General features: G+C 42.8%; 2 protein-coding genes and 1 long non-coding RNA gene across 3 annotated transcripts; 1 reads left to right on the plus strand and 2 right to left on the minus strand.

The window, feature by feature from the left end:
• The first annotated feature begins 1,535 nt into the window (after nt 1–1,535).
• LOC127313472 (3-ketoacyl-CoA synthase 11-like) lies at nt 1,536–3,981 on the plus strand. The gene is made up of 2 exons (XM_051343977.2): nt 1,536–1,687; nt 2,123–3,981. Exon 2 carries the CDS (start codon nt 2,131–2,133, stop codon nt 3,679–3,681), a length of 1,551 nt encoding a protein of 516 aa, XP_051199937.1. The 5' UTR covers nt 1,536–1,687; nt 2,123–2,130; the 3' UTR covers nt 3,682–3,981.
• Nucleotides 3,982–5,132: 1,151 nt separating this feature from the next.
• Nucleotides 5,133–12,380, minus strand: LOC127313474 (uncharacterized). Its single transcript, XM_051343979.2, has 7 exons — nt 11,963–12,380; nt 8,675–8,810; nt 7,665–7,746; nt 7,120–7,295; nt 6,881–7,018; nt 6,657–6,796; nt 5,133–5,725 (listed from the first exon to the last, which is right to left on the minus strand). Exons 1-7 carry the CDS (start codon nt 12,078–12,080, stop codon nt 5,490–5,492), a joined length of 1,026 nt encoding a protein of 341 aa, XP_051199939.1. The 5' UTR covers nt 12,081–12,380; the 3' UTR covers nt 5,133–5,489.
• A 2,552-nt stretch (nt 12,381–14,932) lies between these two features.
• LOC127313476 (uncharacterized) lies at nt 14,933–18,175 on the minus strand. Its single transcript, XR_007859016.2, has 2 exons — nt 17,455–18,175; nt 14,933–15,918 (listed from the first exon to the last, which is right to left on the minus strand). It is a non-coding gene; the product is annotated as an uncharacterized lncRNA (long non-coding RNA).
• Between the last annotated feature and the right edge of the window lie 5,499 nt (nt 18,176–23,674).

Consider the following 23,674-nt stretch of genomic DNA (forward strand, 5'->3'; position numbering starts at 1 on the left):
AGTAAAATAGTGTATCCATTCATTAAGTTTGCGTACATAGACTTCACAGTAAACTTGCCTGAAGCAAAAAGCTTCCAAACAAAAGAATCCGGCCCATTAGTTAAGGTAACCCCCATTAACCATCTACATAAGTGGATCCTTTCTCAAAAAAAAAACATAAGTGGATCCAAGAATCCCATTTATTACCCATCAACTATCTCGTAAACCCAATGTTTATTGGACTGGTTGAAAAAACATTTGCAACAGCCGTTGAACAATAGTATAATGTGGGGTATTGATGGGTCAACGGAGGCGAACCTAACCATGTGTCCTCCCAAAAACGTACTGTTGAACCATCACCTATCTTGAAAAGACCTCTGTTAAAAACTCATCTTTAACCGTCATGAGACCTTTCCAAAAAGGTGAGTCTGATGGTTTACAATATACTTGAGCCAAGATTTGTTGGGATAAATATTTATTATGTAGCAATTCTTGTCACACACCCTCCTCATTAAGTAGTTCAAACAACCATTTGTTAAGTAAACATGTGTCCTTAATGTCAAGCACTTCGATACCTAACCCTTCCTGATCTTTTGGTGTACAAATTATATTCCATTTAATCAGCCAATATTTGCGTTTGCCATCTTCACTTTGACAAAAGAATCGAGACCTATAAAATTTAAGACCCTTTCTAACCCCTTTGGGTATGCAAAGAAAGGATAACATAAACATCGGCAAACTCGTAAGAACAGAGTTAATAAGAACAAGGCGGTCTCCACTAGTACTTTCCTTTCGTGTTTGTCAGCTATAGCCCACTCATAATTCTTCAAGAAATTTTGATGCATTGTGCAGATTTTTTTTCTCGTGATACAATGCATTTTCATGCATTGTGTAGATTCTACTCGGAGAGTGAATTTTGTACATACACGTGTGAGTGTAGCTATGTTTTGGACTTATATACTTACATTTCAACATGACATGGCATTCAATTTATTACTTTTGTTTCCTATTCATTGCGCTTTTGGAGTTCCCCAAAACGAATTCAAAGACGCCCTACAAATGAACGGTCAAACATTTGCGTGACAAACCTCAAAACATTGAAAAAAAAACTACTAAGACTGCTCATAGTGGGAGTAACTTAGGTAGTAACATCACACATTTCAAGGTATTTTGGTGACATAGCATAGTAATAAATGAAGAAAGAGAGGGAGGTGGTAACTAGCTATGTTACCATAACATCACACACCCAAGATAAAATGAGTCTACAAACTAATAAATGAGACTTTGCATGATACCATCTCTAAGTTACTTTCCACTATGAAGGTAGTAACATAAACAAGTAACTTATGCATGACACCACCTTATGTTACTCCCCACTATGAGCAGCCTAAGAAAAAGTAAGAGCAATTCAAACTTGAAAGAAGTCAATCAAAGGCTCACAGACCGGGGGGAGTAGCAGAGAAGCAAAGACGAGGTGAATTTCTGGTGCTTGTCTCTTCCACTTGTTCGTTTCCGGTGCCGTCTTCTCCCCTAGCTATTAAAGACCCAGCTGGCTGCCCCCACGCGGTGCTCGCGGCCGTATTGGTGGCACTGGCACGGATACACAACAGCGACAGAGAAGGCGGCCGGGCGGCGCGGCTCCCCTCTTCTTCTTCCTCCCAACATCCGATCGGGCGATTCCGTTGCCGAGGCCGCTCCTCACGTCTGGGTACGTCTCAAAATCGCCCCTTTCTCCGTGCATAGCTCGCATTACCGCGTTCTTCTTTCTTGATTCCATGGAGATTGGAGGAGGGGATATTTGTCCATTTCTGATCTCTCTGTTCGGTGTTCACCGCGCGCATTGGTTTTCCATGCCGGCTTCTGGCCTGTCTTCTTGCTCGATCATGGAGGAAGAATGTTTTTCCTCTCGCACGCTCTCTTCTGTTCAGAACTTTCCTTGCTCCTGCATGCTCAATTCGTTCGTGTTTTCCGGATCGCTACGCTACCCAAGAACGCAATGGATTTGGATTTTTCTTCGATTTGCATCTCGGGTCCTAAACCCGAGTACTAGGAATCCATAATTCTTCACTCGGGATCTTGTAGTAGCTGCAGCTAGCTGTTCTCACGCAAAACTCCAAATCGATTAACTATTTTCCTTTTTCAGTCAGCAGAATGGACAGCTCCGCGCCCAATGCCACCCCACCCGCGCCGGAGCCCACGCAGCCGCGGCGGCTGCCGGACTTCCTCCAGTCGGTGCGGCTCAAGTACGTGAAGCTGGGGTACCACCACCTCATCTCCCACGGCATGTACCTGCTGCTCTCGCCGCTCATGGCGCTCGTGGCCGTGCAGCTCTCCACCGTGTCCCCCGGCGACCTCGCCGGCCTGTGGGAGCAGCTGCGGTACAACCTCGTCTCCGTGCTCACCTGCACCACCCTCCTCGTCTTCCTCTCCACCGTCTACCTCCTCACCCGCCCGCGCCCCGTCTACCTCGTCGACTTCGCGTGCTACAAGCCGGAGCCGGAGCGCCGGTGCACGCGCGAGACCTTCATGCGCTGCTCCGAGGCCACCGGCTCCTTCACCGACGCAAACCTCGACTTCCAGCGCAAGATCCTCGAGCGATCCGGGCTCGGGGAGGACACCTACCTGCCGCCCGCCGTGCTGCGTCTGCCCCCGAACCCGTGCATGGACGAGGCGCGCAAGGAAGCCAGCACCGTCATGTTCGGCGCCATCGACCAGCTGCTGGAGAAGACCGGCGTCCGGCCCAAGGACATCGGCATCCTCGTCGTCAACTGCAGCCTCTTCAACCCGACGCCGTCGCTGTCGGCCATGGTGGTGAACCACTACAAGCTACGGGGCAACGTCGCGAGCTACAACCTGGGAGGGATGGGGTGCAGCGCGGGGCTGCTGTCAGTCGACCTGGCCAAGGACCTGCTGCAGGCGCACCGGAACACGCACGCGCTGGTGATCAGCATGGAGAACATCACACTCAACTGGTACTTCGGGAACGACCGCTCCATGCTGGTGTCCAACTGCCTGTTCCGGATGGGCGGCGCGGCGATCCTGCTCTCCAACCGGCGCGCCGACCGGCGGCGGGCCAAGTACGAGCTGGTGCACACGGTGCGCACGCACAGGGGCGCCGACGACCGGTGCTTCGGGTGCGTGGCGCAGGGGGAGGACGGGGAGGGCAAGGTGGGCGTGTCGCTGTCCAAGGACCTGATGGCGGTGGCCGGGGAGGCGCTCAAGACCAACATCACCACGCTGGGGCCGCTGGTGCTGCCGCTGTCGGAGCAGCTGCTGTTCATGGCCACGCTGGTGGCCAAGAAGGCGTTCAAGGCCAAGGTCAAGCCCTACATCCCGGACTTCAAGCTGGCGTTCGAGCACTTCTGCATCCACGCGGGCGGCCGCGCCGTGCTGGACGAGCTGGAGAAGAACCTGGAGCTGACGGAGTGGCACATGGAGCCGTCGCGGATGACGCTGCACCGGTTCGGTAACACGTCGAGCAGCTCGCTGTGGTACGAGCTGGCCTACAGCGAGGCCAAGGGCAGGATCGGCCGGCGCGACAGGATCTGGCAGATCGCCTTCGGCTCCGGGTTCAAGTGCAACAGCGCCGTGTGGAGGGCGCTGCGCACGGTGTGCCCGGAGACGGAGAAGAACCCATGGATGGACGAGATCGACCACTTCCCCGTGGAGGTACCAAAGATCTCCAAGGTTGGGAACGCATGAAAGAGTGATCGGTTGAAATGTGTGATCGGGTGATCTGGCATTGCCAGAGCCCAGATCAGCACCAAGTTTGTTCGTCATCTGGTGGTGCCAGATCAGTTATTTGCTCTTGCTTTCAGCTGTAGCACCTGTGGTGGGGGCTAAGCTAAAGTTTAGGCCCTGCTTGGAATGAATGTAAATTTAGATGATTGGATTAGGTGTAGGAGGGTGGTGGTCTGCTATGTCATAATATTGTTGTGGGGGGAACTCGGGTTCCATGTTAGATCCATTTCATGATTAAGAATTTAAGATTCATCTTCAGCATGATCCTGATCCATCTTCATTCGTGGGTCACTCGAAACGTTAACATCCTCCATTGGTGTGGTCACATACTCACACTGTTACAAGTTCAATATGATCAATTGATTCCATCAATCTAGTATCATCATGCCGACGCATTACACATTAATGCGATGAGCTGGTCATCTGATGCGAATGTTTAAGCTGCCCCGGATAATTCCAAGCCTACGACATCATCGCCAGGGACCGCGTCCCCGGTTGCTGCACCCTGAAGCTTCTAAAAAGATTATGAAAAAGACATAGCCGTGGGTTTGCTGATTGAATGATCAGACAAACTCCATAAACATTGCATGTAATCCGACTGTACAGTACAGTAAACCAGAAATGTACACATTCATTCATTCATGTCACCAATACATTGGAAGGCAAGTGTGCACTGCGGCCGTCAGAGCGAGCGCGAGGACTCTGCTGCAATCTGGCGGAGGAGGACGCCGAGATTGATTGCATTGCAGGATGTAAATGGCAAACGCAGAAGCCTGTAAAAACCACGTGGGGCTGATAAGGGGACTGCTTGCTCGTAGGGAACGAACCCAGACCGGCCGTCAATGCCATAAAATCACCACCAGTTCGTGTCTTCACTTACAGATACCAGTATATACCTGCCCAAGATGCGAGCATGTATTTCAGCTAACTTTGCAGTATGTTGATAGACCAACTTACAGAAGTCAAAAACTAACTTGCGTGTGGCCTTTTCTCATTCAGGGCAGAAACTGGAAATTAACGGATTACTCGTTACCAATCATGAGCGGCAGTCAAGTGATGAAAGAATCATATGCGAGTGGCACTGCTACGAGCAGGGATTTCACATGGGCGGCATTGCTACATCGTTGGTGATAAGCTGCCGGATCGAAGGATCACATGGCGGAGCATGTGAAGCAATCCCTGATCCGAAGTGCACTGACTCTGACCGTCAGTCGAATACTGTAACAATGATCTAACAATGTTCTTGGCCGCAGTGACCACACCATGTTGGACATGAGACGCCTCAAGTAAGAGGTTCATCTGCGTTTACTCTGACCTTTAAATAAAAGAAAGATATGTGCCGTATCAACCAGAGCATAGTCCACCACACGCAAGTATTGGCAAATAGTTCGTCTGTAATCTACGCAGAAAGGTGAGCAAAAACGGGTTAACACAATTGACATCTGTATAACGACTGCTATGACGATACATAAATTTTACTTTCTGCAAACAAAGGCATGACACTAACTGCCAGACTTGTTTTCCCCTCGGTTTATTCTGGCTCTTAAAATGCTATCTTAACATAGTCTACTGAAGAGGGCCCCGTACAGAAATCTACTGTTTGCTCACAGCGGACAAGATGCCCTCCGGCGATATAGAGATCCAAGCCACCCTTGGTCGGAAGAGAAGCTTCCACATGATGGACTCGAGGGCAGCACCAAAAGACCAGGGCTCTAATGGCAAGCTCTCAATAAGCACAAACCATTGCCAGGTTTGTGGACGATGTTATCCTAGGCCTCGGCCTGCCCCTCTTTGGAAATGTGGAAGCCTTCGATTTTACGCGCAACCTCATTTACCATTGCGGCCTTTGGTTTACCGTTTGCATTCGGTGCCTCACTGTCATCAGCATTAGCTGGGTTCAGCGGCCAGATACGGATGGTGCCATCTTCTGATCCTGATGCATATGATTCGCCAACAGGAGCGAACCGGACACAGTGGACTGGACCATGATGACCTTTGTTGCAGGCTGCAGAACAAAAATTCGTCATATGGTAGTGAAATAGCAGGCACTTATTTCAATATGTAATGTGGGATTATGAAGCATAGAAATAATTGTTTGTTCACATCAGTAGCTCACAGGAGCTCATGGTCATCATGATGACAACATTCCAGCAACAGCAAAACAATGAGTTTAGATTAGCAAGCAGCAAACTACACAAATACTAAGACAAGCTTGGGACGAACCACACTTTGGTTTTTGAACATTCGGTTTCAGCTTTACAGTATAAATTGCCCTTGAGAATAATAACCAGTTGAAATAATTCATGTCATCGGAATCAGGTATTGAAACCTCAATACTAAAAAAAAGGAAATACAGTGGGATTTCTGGACTTGTGGTTAGTAAAATTTTCAGGATAAAATTCAGATGAATTTTTATTTGAATTTAATTGTCAAATAGGATAAAGAAAGCTGCAGGCCTGGGGAGATATTACTTTGTTATATATATAGGCCAATAGAGCACAATTATAGTCAGTGAGGAGATATTACTTTCCTATATATATAGCGAAATCAATAGACTAGTATAGATACTTCTGACTTTCAGGCCATCTCATCCATCATGGGTACAATCCAATGGCTATCATTCAGTTTTGTATTTCGGGACCCAAATGTCATAGGTGTGATTAGGAAAAATGACAGAAAAAATGGTTTTGAACCCTAACCTTGGGCTAGAAACTGGTTTTATATTAGTAATTCAGAGGTGTTATCATATCTGTAAATTTCAAATGAAATTATTTTTCTGACTGGTTCCCTGGGTAACCAAAATGCTCTACAATTAGCAATAGTAAAAGCTAAATGAAAATATGCTAATGCTCTGTTCTGGGAGCGAATAACTGCACCAAAGTTTCAGTCTTGCAGGAGTCGGTAGTCACTTTTAAATATGATGATAACAGACTTACCTATTTCTTCACCAGTGAAGAAATCATATACATGAACCCACATATCTTCCCCTCCTGTAATGAACTTACTCCCAGACTTTGGTTCAAGTGAAGCTGACTCCACATTGCATGGCATGTCATAGCTTTTAACGAGCCCAAAACTGCCAAATTACCAGAAAAAAAAATGTTGAAGAACTGAACAATGCATGTGATGCAGAACAATGGTCATACAGGAAAGAACTTACTGATTCGCATCCCAAAATTTAACACTTGAACCATCAGCTGTAGTAATGAACCTGCCGTCCTGGCTTACTTCTGCACTGGTGACAGGTGCCTTGGTTTCAAGAGTTTGGACAATTTTTCCACTTCTCACATCCCATAATCTGTGCAGATTAGTAATTAATCAAGGGGGGCAAGTATAATATACTTGCAGCAGGTGTTTTCCATACTAGCTTCAAATTTTGAAGATATTTTCGAGACAAACCTCACTCCACCCATATCGGTGCAGGAACTTAGAATAGATTGGTCACTATGAAGCCAAGCAACAGTTCGTACAGAAGCAGGTGCTTTGTCAAGCTCTCTTGGAGCAGCATCTGGACGATTCATATCATATACACGCAAAATCTTTTCCATTCCTCCAGTGAGCAACATGTGTGTATCCTGCAGTTGCATCGCGATTTGATTAGTTATAGAATTGATTACGGAGGACAGTCCTAAGTGACTATAGCATACACAGTGGTAAGAAAACAAGCACCTAAATTATACAGCTTCATAGGCATGATTCAAGTAATTTAACATTATTCAATGAGATGCGCTGATGAATATAATGAGTGGCATGGCTAATGTACATGTTGAATCATCCATATTTTGTAACAGGTTGCAAGAAATAGCAGTAGCAGGCCTTAGTTAAAGAAGTCTTGAAGGAAACAAACGATAAAGAAGAATATGGCACATATCATCTTGCTATGGGGGGTTGATGGTATATAGATGCCAGAGGAGAAGGGCAACTAAGCTTTCCACAAGTATTACCTCGGAAAAGGCACATGCACGGACTATATGCTTGTGCTCAAATGAATGTAGCTCATTTCCTGTTAGTGCATCCCATATTTTGCTGCAAAGAGTAAGCTATGTTGTCAAAAACGTAAACCATACTCAAGAACAAGTACATCAAAATTTCTGAGCCTTAGCAGTAGAGGATTGTAATCCTTTTTGCAGAAAAATACTTGTTATTTCCTTGCACAGAATATCAGGTTATGCAGATGAATACAACATAGTTTCCTTCTTCTTCTACCTGATTTTATATTTAATAACTAATGCATTAGGTAATGATTCATCACGCGAGCAAACTATCAGCGGAGGGAACCAACAAAATAAACCAATCAGATTGCTCCACTATGCAGAACCACAGCTGAAAGTTGTGTAACTAAGTCTGTGACATGCTGGGTGCCTGGGTCCAAGACCTCATGGTGCACTAACATATTGACTTCAACCTGTTCGTGAATCTTGATTGAAATCACAAGTAGAGGAAAAATCATATGCAGTTTTGCTCTGTTCAATAATTTTGAGGCTGGCTGAATTATGTGCTTCCTCTGTCCATAAAAGGATGTTTTAGGTTTGTCAATATTTAGTCATTTAGATGTATGTAGGCATTATTTAGTGTCTATACGTTCAAGTTTTGACAAAGTTAAGATATCCTTTTATAGACAGAGGGGGTACTAATAATGGCACAAATTAAACTAATATAATGATACAATGAATTAATGATAACATATAATGGTTCAATACTTAAATAAATGAAGAATGAGTATATTGATAAAAAATTAAACTAATATAAGCATCCCCAAATTTACTATGCTGCTAATAATCACAATTTTGGCATGTCTCCTGAAGGAATGCAAGAACTGGAACTTATATAGATATCCACCCAATAAGTATCAACTGATACTCTGATGGAGCAGTGCAGTAGGCAGGCATATTTCAAGTTCTCAAAAAATAAATGAAATGACCAATAATGAAACTTTGCAGGACAAATGTCATACGCTGAGAAATCTGCAGAACTGGAGGCAGCACGGAGGGCATTTGTGTCTAGACAAGAGCTCCAAACTGCACCTTTATGACCTTCAAAAGTTCCAATCCAATCTCCCGTATCACCATTACGAAGCATTGGATTCGAGTCTGCAAACCAGAATATGAGATCTTAGTGCAGGGTGATAGTTACACGCATTTCAAATAAGACATGGACAATTTTCAACAAATTTCAAAGTGAAGGTTACACGCAATGTGGACTAAATAGTAAATACCAGGTAACACCTATCATGTGCCAGTATTTGCACCCTTCTCTGGTAAGAGCACTCTGTTCTCAAATAAAATTTTAGCAAGCGAGTACTATAATATTATGCCAGCTACATAATAATAATCTAAGAGCATCTCTAACAGATGATGCATTTTGCATCACCAAAAAATGGTGATGTGAACTGATATACATCACATTGCCAATTTTTTACATCAAGAAAAACGTCCACGTACAACAGATGATGTATTTTATGGCACGATTGCCGCAGCAGGTGATGTAAAATAGATCAAATCTGCACCAAATACTTCTTCTTTGACAGTTTAAGCTCTATTTTAAACAACTAAAACTGTAATTCAAATACTTGTAATTTAATTCAAACATCTAATTCATTATATAGGTTTGATTTTTTAGAAACTGCAACAAAAGGATTTTCGAATCTGCAGCCATGCACCTAGGATACTACCAAATCCCTCGGTCAAAATCGATTGGAAACCACGGCCACACAAACAAGCTACCAAATCACTTGGTCAACTCAACCGATTGAGCTGGGCTGGCTGGGTCAAAATCGATTGGATGCGCACATGAACGTGGCTGGGGAGATCAAGCAAGCGGCGCCAGAGCTCCTCATGTCCGACAGCGTCCCCGACGAGATCCCCAAGGCCGCCGCAAAGACAGAAGAGCAGCGCGTCTTGCTCGACCTCAACCTTGCTCGAGCACGCGTGGCGCAAGATAGCGGGAGACCAAATCCCCATGGCCACCTACCGGGACTAGATAAAAAGGCGATGGGGACGACGGCCTGGAGCTTCACCTCATGCGCCGGTCGGGCGGAATTAGTCGTCCGCTGAATTAGTCGTTGACGGTGACTAATTTTGGCCGGGAAGTCGTTGTCGGCGTTCGATGGAGAGAGCAGTGAGGAAGCGGACACAAGGCTGAAATTACAGATCGGCATTTGGGGCTTCGCGCAACCAAACGAGATATACATCACCACCGCAGGTGCTGTATATATGGGTCATTTGGCCCAAAATATACATCACGATGTAAAAAGATTACATCACCAAATAGGTCAAGGTCATCTGTTGGAGAGGCATTTTTGGCCAAATGCGATGTAAAAAAGGTTTTTACATCACCAAGTCCAATTTGCATCATCTGTTAGAGATGCTCTAAATGCCACAACTTGATTCTTCGCCAGATCATACTCTATTTATGTCCCTAATTGGTTTATAGCTGCCCTAAAATATTATCGTCATGGCTCTCCATTCACATCATCCAATGTACTAGATTAAAAGTTAGTCCAGAGATCCAACAATTTCACAAGTATAGTACTCCCTCCATCCCAAGAAGTATAGTTATGTTAGTAATTGGAACTGATCGCAGCAATACACCAAACATAATAAATTTAACAATGTTAGTAATGCCAAAAAATTATAATTAATGAATGCACCACACAAAACAAAACATTTCTCCTTTTTCAATTTAGACATGAACATCGTGTGAGGATAGACTAGTATCATGCCAACTCAGCATTATAATACTCAGAGCAAAGAAGAGTAAATCAGAAGATGATAATTCTTCTTCAATTAAAGTCGTCGGTCACTGGGGATAATTCATTGGCAAATTTTTCATACTACCTACGTGCACTATTATAAGATGTTTTAGATATTTCAACGTGGACTAGATACAAACTGAAATGAGTTAGCCTACACACTGAAAGGCATCTGGATACATACATATTCAAACAAAAAACTAAAACATCTTATAATAGTGAACTGAGGGAGTACTTGTTGCCATGGAGGTAAATCTGGAATCTGCCCTCCAACTCCACTCTAAATTAAAAATGTCATCAAATGGGCGAAAAATGCTATTACAACACCTACCTAACACATATTAGTTGTGCTCGACAATATCCCAAGTTATCCCTAGAACTGACTGCTGACTGGCGATGAAATTACTCAATCAATAAGCTGCATTTGAGCAGACATAAAAGCAACTGATGCCTGCAAATATCCAGGCAATCCAGTAACGTCCCAAATCCATTCGACATTATGAACATCAATGAAGTAGAAAGCCAACCTGATTTGTAAAAACAGCTAATGTTCCAAACTAGCAAGGACGATGTGAAAAAAGAACATTCACAAGCAGCACAACAAAAATCAAAACATTGCTGTGCTGTTGTGAGTTAAGAGTTAAGACCATCTATGTAGTGACTACCAAGGTATGCATATAACGTTTAGGCAAAAGGAAAATAGGCCACGGCATATGAACTACAAGTACATATTTTTTTTGGGTTTGGTTTACAGCCTAATAGTACCACCACAACTTAGCTTGGTTAAGGATCAGTCTGTGTGTGCTGAACTGTGTGGTGCTGCTGCGGAAAAGTAGCCGCAAAAGCACAATATTTTTTGTCAAGAAGTAAAATAACCAAAAGCTAATTGAAAAGGCTGGGTTATCATAATCCACCGTAATGTCAAGCCAAACACAGCCTAAGTGAATATTGCCCCGACTCCATGTGTCTGGCAGACAAGATTTAGCTAAGAGAGCTTGACCCGCAAAACCCGTAGCAAGAAATGAACAGTTGGTAAACTTAGAAAGGTTTAATTTTTAAGGTAAAGGGAAAAAAAGTTTGGCTTCCGACCATGGCACGCAATCATCCCTAAAATCCTTTAAAATCTAACTGATGTAGCACAAACTTGGCTAGATTGTGAAATTACAGAATATCAATGTATTCAGATAACAGATTCTATCCCTAGAGGTATGTGACGCAACAGTACAGAAAGTAAGAGACCACTATTCGTCCACCAGATACTGAATTCACACATACACAATCCTTGATGAACATTTCAGGACAGACCCGCGCGCTCGAAAGCCACAGACACATCATAATCCACAACCTCGAGAATCAGACAGCTACCGTCCACATCACAAGCCACAGCTCCGGATCCGAGAACGAATCGCAGCCACACAAGCGCAACCCAAAAAAAAAAACTCGGAGCGAGGCGAGGCGGCCAGCTCGGCCGGGCGGGGCGGATCGGCTTACCCTTGCTGGCGCTGATGAGGAAGTAGCCGTCGGGCGTGACGGGGCTGTAGAAGAGGTCGACGACCGGCCGCGAGTGGCCGTGGCACACCTTGGACACCGCCACCTTCTTCTTCTCCATTCCGCCTCCCTTCCCTTCCCCCGGGGGTGAACCTAGCTCGTCGTCGGCTCCGGCGGCGGCCTGGATTGAAATGCGGCGCCCTCCCTGGTGCCCTAACCCTAGCCCCGATCCGGTGGAAAAAAAATCGCGCGGATCGGCGAGGGATCGAGTTGATCCGGATCCCTGGGGTTTGATTGATTGATTGTTGGGGAGATTTATTGGGTAGAGGAGGGCGGCAATGGAGTGTGGGAGGGTGCCGAGTGTGAGGCTGGCTCGCCTCCTCGGGGGAGCTACGCGCAGGAGCGGGGAAGGGGGGCAGGGGACAGGAAGGCGATGGTCGGTTTATATGAACCTCCCTCTGCCTGTCGGGCTCTTCGCAGCCGTTGGATCGTCGCCTTATGATGCTGCCACCGTTGATTTAATTTTGGAGATGTCTTGATGACAGACTTGTGATTTGTGAATCTCTGGTATGAACGGCTGCAGAATGTTGGGCCTGTTTTCTTTTTTCAGAACACTTCAACTTTACTACACCCTCGTTTCATATTAAGTGTCGTTATTGTAGATGTATTTAGATTTATTTTAGTTGTAGATACATTCATATTAGTCGGAAGGAGCAACTCAAAACACAACCATTACAAATGGCATTAAGGCGGCTCTGAATAAAATTTGGGCTCACGCATAGCGTGCACATCCAAACTGAATGAAAAATTTGTTGTTCATCACGAGGATAGAGCATCTCGATCCTCTGGTTCGCCAATGAAACAACACTACCAAACTATACTTCTATTTTCTCCCGTGCGTATTGAGCAATGTTGCACATGTAGTCCTAGTTGCCTAGCTCGCGTTTCCATCCACATGTCGACCAGCTTCTCCTTCAACGATCCTCTTTGTCGTCTCGTTTCCCCTCCCCGATCCAGATTGTGGAAGGCCTCTACCATGGATGGAGCTTTGTGCCAAGTCCTACATGCCATCGAGCTCTGTGAAGGCGTGTGGATGGGGTGAGGCGCCTAGAGTGCTCTAGTGTGGAATATTTGTTGCACCTGAGCTTGATCAAGTTAGTGCTCCAACAAAAGGTTAGTTTCGTGGACTTTTTTTATGTTACATGGATGTTTTCCAAATGATGCAAGCTCGTTTCCGTTTTGCTCCACGCACAAGAGAGAGAGATGGTGCAACAATTTTGGGCATCTGCTGCAAATCTTACTTTAATGCTACAAATGTTCTTGTGTGCAACTGCAAAGCATTGTCCTCTCATATTGCATACGTTTGTTGAGGTTTGAAAGTGCATGGAGCCCCCATGTGTGGTTTTGGTAATTAATGACAATCCCTATGGACTAATGTTTGCATTGAGTTATATTTGTAGGAGTTGTCCATAGGCAATTCTTGAACCATATGTTGGCTTCAAGGTTGCAATAAGAAGAAATTGATGAAGGATATCAAGTGTCAAGTATGTCTTGAAGATGAAGATGAAGTGAGCCCTCAAGTTACTTCAAGACATCAACATGATGAAGAATGAAGAAATGATGTACAAGTTCAAGATGAGCCATCTCGAAGAGATCCTTTGCTTGAGTCTTGCCATCCATATGGTGATCATGGATATGTGAAGATGCGCCGAAGAAGAAGCTCTCCCATGGTGGATTATGGGGGAGCAATCCACATGGTGGTCATGTTTATGTGAAGATGCGCCGAAGAAGAAGCTCTCCCATGGTGGTTTATGGGGGAGCAATTGATACGTCTCCAACGTATCGATAATTTCTTATGTTCCATGCCACATTATTGATGTTATCTACATGTTTTATGCACACTTTATGTCATATTCGTGCATTTTCTGGAACTAACCTATTAACAAGATGCCGAAGTGCCGATTCTTTGTTTCTGCTGTTTTTGGTTTCAGAAATCCTAGTAAGGAAATATTCTCGGAATTGGACGAAATCAACGCCCAGGGGCCTATTTTTCCACGAAGCTTCCAGAAGTCCGAAGACGAAACGAAGTGGGGCCACAGGGTGCCCAAACCCTAGGGCGGCGCGGCCCCCCCTTGGCCGCGCCGCCCTGTCATCTGGGGCCCCTGTGCCCCCTCCTGACTTGCCCTTCCGCCTACTTAAAGCCTCCGTGACGAAACCCCCAGTACCGAGAACCACGATACGGAAAACCTTCCAGAGACGCCGCCAACGCCGATCCCATCTCGGGGGATCCAGGAGATCGCCTCCGGCACCCTGCCGGAGAGGGGAATCATCTCCCGGAGGACTCTACGCCGCCATGGTCGCCTCCGGAGTGATGTGTGAGTAGTCTACCCCTGGACTATGGGTCCATAGCAGTAGCTAGATGGTTGTCTTCTCCCCATTGTGCTATCATTGTCGGATCTTGTGAGCTGCCTAACATGATCAAGATCATCTATCTGTAATTCTATATGTTGTGTTTGTTGGGATCCGATGAATAGAGAATACTTGTTATGTTGATTATCAAAGTTATATCTATGTGTTGTTTATGATCTTGCATGCTCTCCGTTATTAGTAGATGCTCTGGCCAAGTTGATGCTAGTAACTCCAAGAGGGAGTATTGTAATATCCCAGATATTGGGGTTACAAAAAATAGAGGAAACAGATGTGTGCATTGCGTTCATGCATAGAAAATCCGGGGAATTTTCGCGCTTTTGTTTAAAACCATCAAAGTGATCGAGGTTTCTCTTACATCGATGGAATTGAGTTAGTCATCGATGTGGGTGCGACAAATTTCGACATGACCTTTGTGAATTCATTTGTTTTGGGGAGAACAAACTTGAATCCAAATCAAATATGGTAATATGAATTCAAATGAGAAATTGATTGAAAATTTGAATGAAAATTTGAATTCCAAACTATAATATGAAATACAATATGTAAAAGTTAACACATTTGATAATTAAAAATAGATGGATAATTTAAACCTTATTACAATTATCATAATTCAATCATATACAAGCTCCAAAAGAAATAGAAGATTACAAAAGTAATAAAGAGGAAATCCTAAACTAAATCTTCATCTTCCAAATCTCTCCCAATCTTCTTATTCTTTTCCTGCAAAAGAGAAAGAAAGCAAAGGCAAAAGAGAAATAACATTGGGTTAATATTAAAATGTTTGTCTCCATATTTGGGAGACATTTTTAATATCGGAGACTAGCTAATGAGAACTAGGAACTTGTCCTAATCCCCAAATAGTGATTAGAGGGATTTAATCATATTTCGACAACATATGGATCAACCAAGCATAGTTGAGTAAATCTTGGATCATGAGGCAACATGGAATAAAGACAACCGTGGACTAAAGCAACACTACTTGATCCATATCAAAAGGCAACAATAATTGATTCACTACTTGAGGCAGCAAGGCAACAATTTTTATTCCCTCTAATCTAGCTACAAATCATAAAGCTCACCATCTTATTTAATTGGATCATGTTTGACATGGAAGGGTCAAAATGATCCTAAGCACTTAATGCAAAGTCAATTGCTAATTAAGCAAAGTGTAATTAATACTTGAGCTATCAATATTTAAGCTCATCAGTTGAATCCATTTAGTCACAGAAGACCAATAAGAGATATACACTTGGCTGTATCTTAAATAAAGTCCAACAGGGGATAAGTACAAGGTTGATCCGTGCCTTGCAAATGAGGCAAACAAAGTCAAGTTTGCAACCTGCTCATGGAGAGGGAGCAACCTACCTAGCAGCTCACACACACACATGCAATCTATGTGTTGTCATCCCCACGGTAGATATCACATCAGTATAAAAACCACCTGGTAGTAGCAATAGCAGATTTCCTTGCAAACCACACCAAACCAGCCGCACCAACAGTCCATTTAGCAGTCATCTCTCCATCAGATACTAGAAAGAACATGTACTGATCCATTAGAAAAAACACCAGGACAACCACTAAGAACCACATCTAAATCTTAGGAAATAGATCAAGCAGCGAGGAGGTGGAGGATAACCACAATGAGGAGAAGGAATGTTACAAGAAGATTAATCAACAGTCCAGAAGGCCAAACTCTCCAACAGCAGGTTGATCCATCGATCTCATATAAGCATCTCAGCATATTAGCTTGCACAACTAGAATCAGGGGAAATAAATGAGGAATATACAACACTCCCATCTATCTACCCTTCAACTAGACTCTGTCTAGGAGGATATGAGAGATGGATTTCTCTCAGATCTGGCATAGAAGTGCTATGCCCAGTTCATCACAGAGAATCTTATAAAACCATAAATAGTATATCTATTCTTATCAAAAGGTAGTGCCTCAGCCTTTGCATCATAGGCTAGGCCAAGATATCAAGCTCAACATCTGTTCTTATCAGTAATATAGAGAAAGAAATATGCAGCAGAGAGGGGAGCTTGATCAGCCAGCTGAGCTGGTGATCCATGGTAGAACCAGCAGCTCGTACCCTAAATATATACTGAGAGGGCAGTTAGGCCATGAGAGGAAACCAGCAAATAATCATGTCCAGTAAACTGTCCAAGCATCCACTTTGTACAACACACACATTTATTTGTTGTACCACACTAAACATGATCAGATAATCCATCAGATCATCCTCATTGCACTAGCAGTAGCTAAAAATTAAACACTTCTCATCCACTTATAATACATCAAATAGCATCTACAAGATAATATGAGGACCACCAATTTATATGGACATTATAAGTTGAAACCATAAGCACAACAACAATATCCTTTACTTTAGCTGTGCTCCAATTGAGCTCAGTTTTATATAACAACTAAAGTAATTCCCCGGAATAAAAAAAGTAATGACCAACTTTAGAAAACTATCACCAATAATCTGGATAAGCAAGCATATATACGTTCTTATCCAAATATATATATTCCAGCATAGCTAGCTCAAGCCAGCCATCAAATAGGGTAACCATTTATAACTATAAGCATCATATCTGTCCAAAGTATACATACCAACACTTTTCATATACTAAAAAGTGTTCAAGCATGCATATTCATAACCTAATCATCACTTAATCATTTACTTCCAAAGCAAAATAATATTATGTATGTCAATAAGCACACAAGGAAACTATCCTGTAAATCCATCATACATCAGCAACAACTAGCACCTAGTAATTAATCCTTTAGTATCTTGCAACTACAAACTCTCAGTGAACTGAGGTGCTAAAGTTCAGTTTCATCAGGAATAGCATATCTGCAAAACACACCTGCTTTGGATGAATAAATCATCCAAACTTGTGCATTGCATAGTACCATAGATCAACAATTTTAAGCAGTCTCTATTAGACTACTATAAGCACCAGCGCATCCAGATGACCATGAGCTCATACACATCACACACATTAACATAGCCACCAAATTATAGTCATGGCAGTATAGAGAGGGCAGAGATTGAGCTCACAGTGATTAAAGTAGCGAAGTAGGTGCAATAGTTGACGTTGGGGTTGCGCCCGCGACGTCATTCGACCGGCGTCGAGGATGAAGTAGTCGCAACAGCACAGCACAACACAGCGCTAGGAACGGCACGCCTAACCACCAGACACCACCGAGATGGCGAGCTCGAGCTGGGGCTCGTGGTCGACGAGGAGGCGGGTCGCCAATGGGGAGCAGCAGCGACTTGCAGCATCACACCGGCGAACCTAGGGTTCGGCCGAGCGCGTGTGGAGGCGCTTGGGGGCGTGGTGGCGGCGCTTATATGGTGGAGCCCCGCCGGTCAGCCATCAACGACCGGGAGAATATGGCGGCGGATCCACGCTAGGGAGCGCTGAGCGTGAGCAGGAGCATGTCGGCATCGAGGCGTCGTGTGAGGGCGAAGCCTCACCGGACAACAATAGCGACTAGCAGCGACTAGCAACGACGTGGAGGTTGGCCGGCGACGGCCAAACCGACCAGCGACCACTAGGGTTTCTAGGTTTGGGGACGAAGGAGGTAGAGCTGGAAAATCAAATCGAGTGGGACAGAGAGGTAGAGGACGTCGAGGGGAGCCCGAAAAACATCTCGCCGGCGCCAGAGCAGGCCGGAGGCAGCCGGAGAAAAGCGGCGGAGCGCAGCGTCGCCGGTGCTCGTATGCGTGAGAGAGCAAGGGAGCGTCGCGGTGCCGGGAAATAGGAGAGGATGCCGAGGCGGAGGCTGCGGCGTCGCGCAGCAGCGCCGGAGGCGGCCGGTCTCGGCCGGCCGGTACCCAGCCGCCACGGCCGCCGCAGCGCGCGAGAAGGACAAGGGCCATCGAGAGGCAGCAGGAGCGTGCGTGTCTTGGTGTCGGTCCAGCCCTGCGTGCGTGGCTGTGTTGAGTTCGTGTGTATTTTTGGGTTTGAACCAACCCGTTAGGCTAGTGCCTGTGTGCTAATTGAGCCAAATTATAATAACTAATCTACTAAATGTATTCGATGTGTTCCTATCTAAGATAATCAAATTAGAATAAGTGGCATACTTACATTAGGGCATTTATATGTGCTTAGGTTAAATAAAAATACTTGACAAGAAATATAATTTTGTGTTTAATCTAAAAATGTCATGAAAATTATTCACGTAGCAAATGTTACATTTAAATCAAGTTAACTATAAGGCCCTAAAGGTTCTGAATTCAATTCTAATTACTTTTTAATTCCTAAAATAATATTTAATAATCATTCAAAATCTTTATTTGAATTTCCAAAGGTTGGAAATATTATTTCAACTTTAGATGTATAATTCATGTAATAAACTCAATATGTAATTTTAATAATATAATAAAATCTAACCTTAATAGTTATTCCTTGAAACCTAAATATAATATGTGTTGTTAAAACACTATTTTTCTAAAATCAATAAAATGAGTTCGCACTCATATATAAAAATACAAAAACTCTAACAACACTTGATATCATACTCTTATACATCTTTGAATGGAATTGTTTGATTTACTATGCATAACCATGTTAGGACCTTTATGATCGGACCTTAAGTAGGAGGTCAATACTAGATCATGTGTTACTTGTATTGTTTAGGTAAAACATTCATCCTACACTACCAATTTGATCTTATACAAGAAATTGGGCATGCCTCGTTAGTTATATCATCCAATATTGTACCATTAGAAGCATGGTACCAAACCTAATAATCATTAGCCATCATACCTAATTCAACTCAACTAAGTTGATACCACTCACTAATATTGTCCTCTTATATGATAAATTTTATACACCATATACCTAAGCCATAGCCTTGGCTATGTGTAGACTTTAAGTGTTTATCCTTGATTGAATAGTATTCATTTCCAATTTCTATACCAAGCTAAACACAACTCTAATAAGATTCTTGTTTGTGAATCACTCTAAAAGTGCAACACACCCTAAACCAATCATATCAACTCACTAATCCTAAATCATCGGGGTTAGGTCACTCTTAGAACGATTGCATCTCATACTTATGCATTATTGCATCCTTACCAATCTTTTAAACATCGTCCTTACCGTACGATGATGCTATTTCAGAATTTGGAGTTAATGCCTATCGAAGACCTTGCCTGCATAATCTTGCAGTCAAGAAAGGCAAGTTCATCACTTGCTCATGTCATTTGAGTATCTTTATCAAATTACTTGCAAAGTACTATGATTATCACTATTGCATAAAAAACCAAAACCACTATTTTCATAACTATGAATATGACTATGTGGTGGGCAATGGAACCATGGATTGTGTTGATATGGTGGAGGTTCCATTGCAAGGGTTTATATCCATCTAGGATTAAACAACAAATGTCGCAAGTGATTCTTGTGCCGTAATACCCGTGTTAACCATAAGATCTGGAGTGGGACAGAATAGTCAATTGTATTTCCACCTCTTGTACATCAACGGATGCGCTTTACCGTAGACCCTTGATCCAAGAGAGGACAAGTGGTACCCTTGATCCAAGAGAGGACAAGTGGTAGGGTGGGGGTCCCGATAAAGTCCCCACGGTAATTGCGGTCTATGATGGGTTGCAGCTGCCGGCGAAGGAGTTCATGGTAGAGACCTGAATTGTTGTCGTGGTCGGGGTCCGTCCCTAAGGGGTGTAAGTGGACCGACGAGGACCCAGGGTCGGAGTTTGCAACAACGGGTGGGTGTATGAGGCAGCGGAGGAATATGATTGGCTATGACCTTATACCGGGCCTCACACCAAAGGAAGTGTGGACGAGAACATGACTCGGTTGGCACCAAGGTTAAGATCTCTTATGGGTAAAGCAACACACCTCTGCAGAGTGTAAAGAACCGTGACCTGTCACTCCCTGTTCCGGGATATGGAACTGCGAACGCGGCCGGAAAGGAGCTCCATGAAGTTCTAGTAAACCGGTGAAGGCTGACGGACATAGTTCTTCTGAATAAAAGCAACCTTTTGAAGAAATGGTTATGAAAACTTGCATTGGTATTAGACTTTCTGGTCTAATGCTGTAGCTAGTGCATTAAACACCTCTTTCCTATAATGAACTTGTTGAGTACGCTCGTACTCATCCCACTCTTAAATCCCCTGCTTAGATATGGAGGCCACGATGGAGGATCTACAGTGCAACTCGAAGACCGAGGAGTCAACAACTACTTCAAGGGACATGAACCTGTCAGAAGAGTCAAACACCACCTTCAACAAGTATAAAACCTAGACTAGACATAGAATGGAACTAGCTTCCTAAACCTAGCTCCTATTTAGCTAGAATCTATTCATAGCCCCTATAGCTAGTCAAATACTCTACAAATAGAGTTCATGATAGAATTAGACTACGAGTCGTTCTTCTGGAGTTTATTTGCAGTTTTACCTCATTGTAAAGTAGGAGGCGGTGCTGATCTTTTGTAACAGAGTCTGTATGTAATTCTATAGACATGCCTTGGACCCGCATATGTTTCTGTTGTACCACTCTGAGCGATATAATACTAGTGGAACGGTGTTTCATTGGTGTTATATCAGACTTGCATACTACACCATGCAGTGGTATGCCGGGTCACCACAGTTGGTATCAGAGCAAATGCTTTGACCCTAGGATTAAAACCCTTTAAAGGAGACCTATAGGATTGGTAGTGTCTATAGGAAGTTGTCCTAGGTAAACCAAATAATTCTTATGACTTGAGATGGATATTCGCTTGAGAATAATCCTGACACACTTGAGTCAACATTTCTTACCTAACTTACCAAGATAAAGTAAAGTTAGTCAGCTAATCCCAAACATGTAGTACACAATTAAGTCCTTAAAACAATAGATGAGTAGACCCCGGTTGGTATACAATACATGGTAGTCCAAAGAAAGGATACAACCATAAGGAAGATATCCTATTGGAAGATGTGTACCAACACATGTTATGGTTAAGTAAGAGTTATCCAGACTTGTAATATGAGTAATATCAAGTGATAAAGATAAGTATATACGGAAGAAATCCTACTAGAAGGTGTAAACCAATACAAGTAATGGGTAAGTAAATTATCCAAACTTGTGAAACAACTGAAAGTAAGCAAGAAATATAAGCTATATAAGGTAGTATCGACCATGATGAGTCAATCATGGGAGGTAAGGAAGAGATATAGGAATCAAATATGTCTACTTACATAGTATAGATAGAAATCATATATATGATTCACCTGAGAATCGTTATGTGATGGACTAGAACATCATAAATAATTAAGAGGAGTACAATAAGAAGTCAGGTCTTCAACAACAGAGCAAGATTTGTGTTCCAAAACCATGGGAATTGTGTCAAGTACATCAGAACCCTAGCAAATGGTAAGAACACATGGAAGTATAGGAGCTATATTCCAAAAGTTATGTGTTTAGAGTAACGATGTTGGAACCTAAAGATATCATGTGAGGTATTCCTCAACAAAAAGGGAAGCTAAATTAGTACTTCCAAAGAAAATTAGGTCAACCTTAACTATCCTAGACCACTTTGTTTCAAGTTTATCTCATTGCAATTGTGCAATTAAGGTAAAGGTTGAGACAAATAGTAGAATTCCATATATTCGTCCTAAGTATCATAATATAAACCTATATTATGTGGTGTTATATACTACACATCTCAGCCTGATGTTTAGAGATGTCTTACTCAACTATTATATTCAGGTTTAAGATGATGTGTATTATAAACACAAAGTTGAATCTTCTTGGATTTTATTGGATTTTCATTGTTTGACTAGATCCATACATGAAGTTTGACGTTGATATGCAAATGCATGTTGCAATATCAAGTTCTTACTTGATGCTATAGATCTAGAGGGTAATGGTATTCGTGTGAGGAAGTGACGAAATCTGAAGACTCTGAAGACAAGATGAAGGTTCATTAGAAGAAAGGAAACAAAGTTGTGGGAAGCAACCACAATATTCAGAAGGTAGTATCAACCAAAACTTATGCTTTGCCTCAACAGAGGAGTACTTTAGTACATAAGAAGCATGAAGGTGAGAAATATGGTGATTATGGTGAAGCTGAAGCACATCCATAGTCAACATAGAAGCGGGAATGCATGGGAAATCACTTCGGATACTATATTCATAGTGTCAGTTAGTGGTTCTCTTGCAAAATAAACCCTGACAGAAGGAAGATGACCTATGAAACCATAGCAGAGATAAGAAGATCATAGTTGGTATCAGAAGACCACTGTTGTGGTATAGGATCAATACTGTGAAATAAAGTAAAGATGTCCCGATAGGTTGGTCAAAACCTATAATAAAATACATTTTTAGATAACAACTAGCCACAATTGGTATAAAGTAGTTCACCATTGGATTATTTGTACCAAGAAGTTGTGAATAAATAAAATTTTGCCAGCCAAATAAAAATGACCTAAAATCATTTAGTCGAAGAATTAACATTGGATGTCCACAATTGAGTGGATACACCATAGTTATTCTTCGTGAGACCTTAGAAGGATACAAACCATAAACTAGAACCTAGACCAATATTCTAATCATAAGTCCAATGGTTGGAAGAAAAGGAGTTGAAGACCATAAGAAAATTCTAAGGGGTAGAGTAAAGATTGAGTTGGATATACAAGTACTCAATACTTTAAGCTAGATCGAAGCAGAAGGTCTGAACTGAGAGGAAGTTCGATCTTATTTTCATAAGATTGTTGAACACTACTTTCAGAAGTATGTCAGACCAGAAGCCGAGGTTTATACCTCGAGGAAGTAAGAAGTGGAATATAAATTGAAAAGGTGAGTAATATTTAATCAGAAGTACGAAAGCTCAAGTAAAATAAGGATAATGAAGTTGGATGAAGGAAATACCATAGACCAAATACAGTTCAAAAAGGCCAAAGACTGAAGTAGATTGACCATACCAAAACAAAAGTCTATTTGAAAGATTCCTTTCATGGAACCTAAAGAACACAAAATAGTTATAAGTATCAACTATAAACCATGACTGGATAGACTAAATGATCCATTCTTAGGGAAATAAATCATTAAGACGATTCCATGTTAAGTACCTTACTAAGTACCATTATTATAGTTTTGGTAGTAAGGGAAAACAAAGACCTATTTTACCAACTAGGAGTAGGTTATCAAATTAGTCCTCAGTTAAGACAAGCAACACCAGAAGAAGTCCCAATCATTGAATCTTCAATGAGAAAGGAAACAAGATTATGATATTGAAAGAAATCATGGAATTGAAGTAAGAAGCCATGA

This window comes from Lolium perenne, chromosome 7 (genome assembly GCF_019359855.2).
Source record: "Lolium perenne isolate Kyuss_39 chromosome 7, Kyuss_2.0, whole genome shotgun sequence".
Lineage (NCBI taxonomy): Eukaryota > Viridiplantae > Streptophyta > Magnoliopsida > Poales > Poaceae > Lolium > Lolium perenne.

What these genes read in the sequence shown, in the direction of transcription:
- LOC127313474 (XM_051343979.2), bottom strand. Translation starts at nt 12,080, where the DNA reads ATGGAGAAGAAGAAGGTGGCGGTGTCCAAGGTGTGCCACGGCCACTCG. An exon ending in GTGCATGTGCCTTTTCCGAG is followed by an intron (nt 7,296 to 7,664) that starts GTAATACTTGTG and finishes ATGCAACTGCAG; the next exon opens with GATACACACATGTTGCTCAC. An exon ending in ACCGATATGGGTGGAGTGAG is followed by an intron (nt 7,019 to 7,119) that starts GTTTGTCTCGAA and finishes TAATCTGCACAG; the next exon opens with ATTATGGGATGTGAGAAGTG.
- LOC127313472 (XM_051343977.2), top strand. Translation starts at nt 2,131, where the DNA reads ATGGACAGCTCCGCGCCCAATGCCACCCCACCCGCGCCGGAGCCCACG.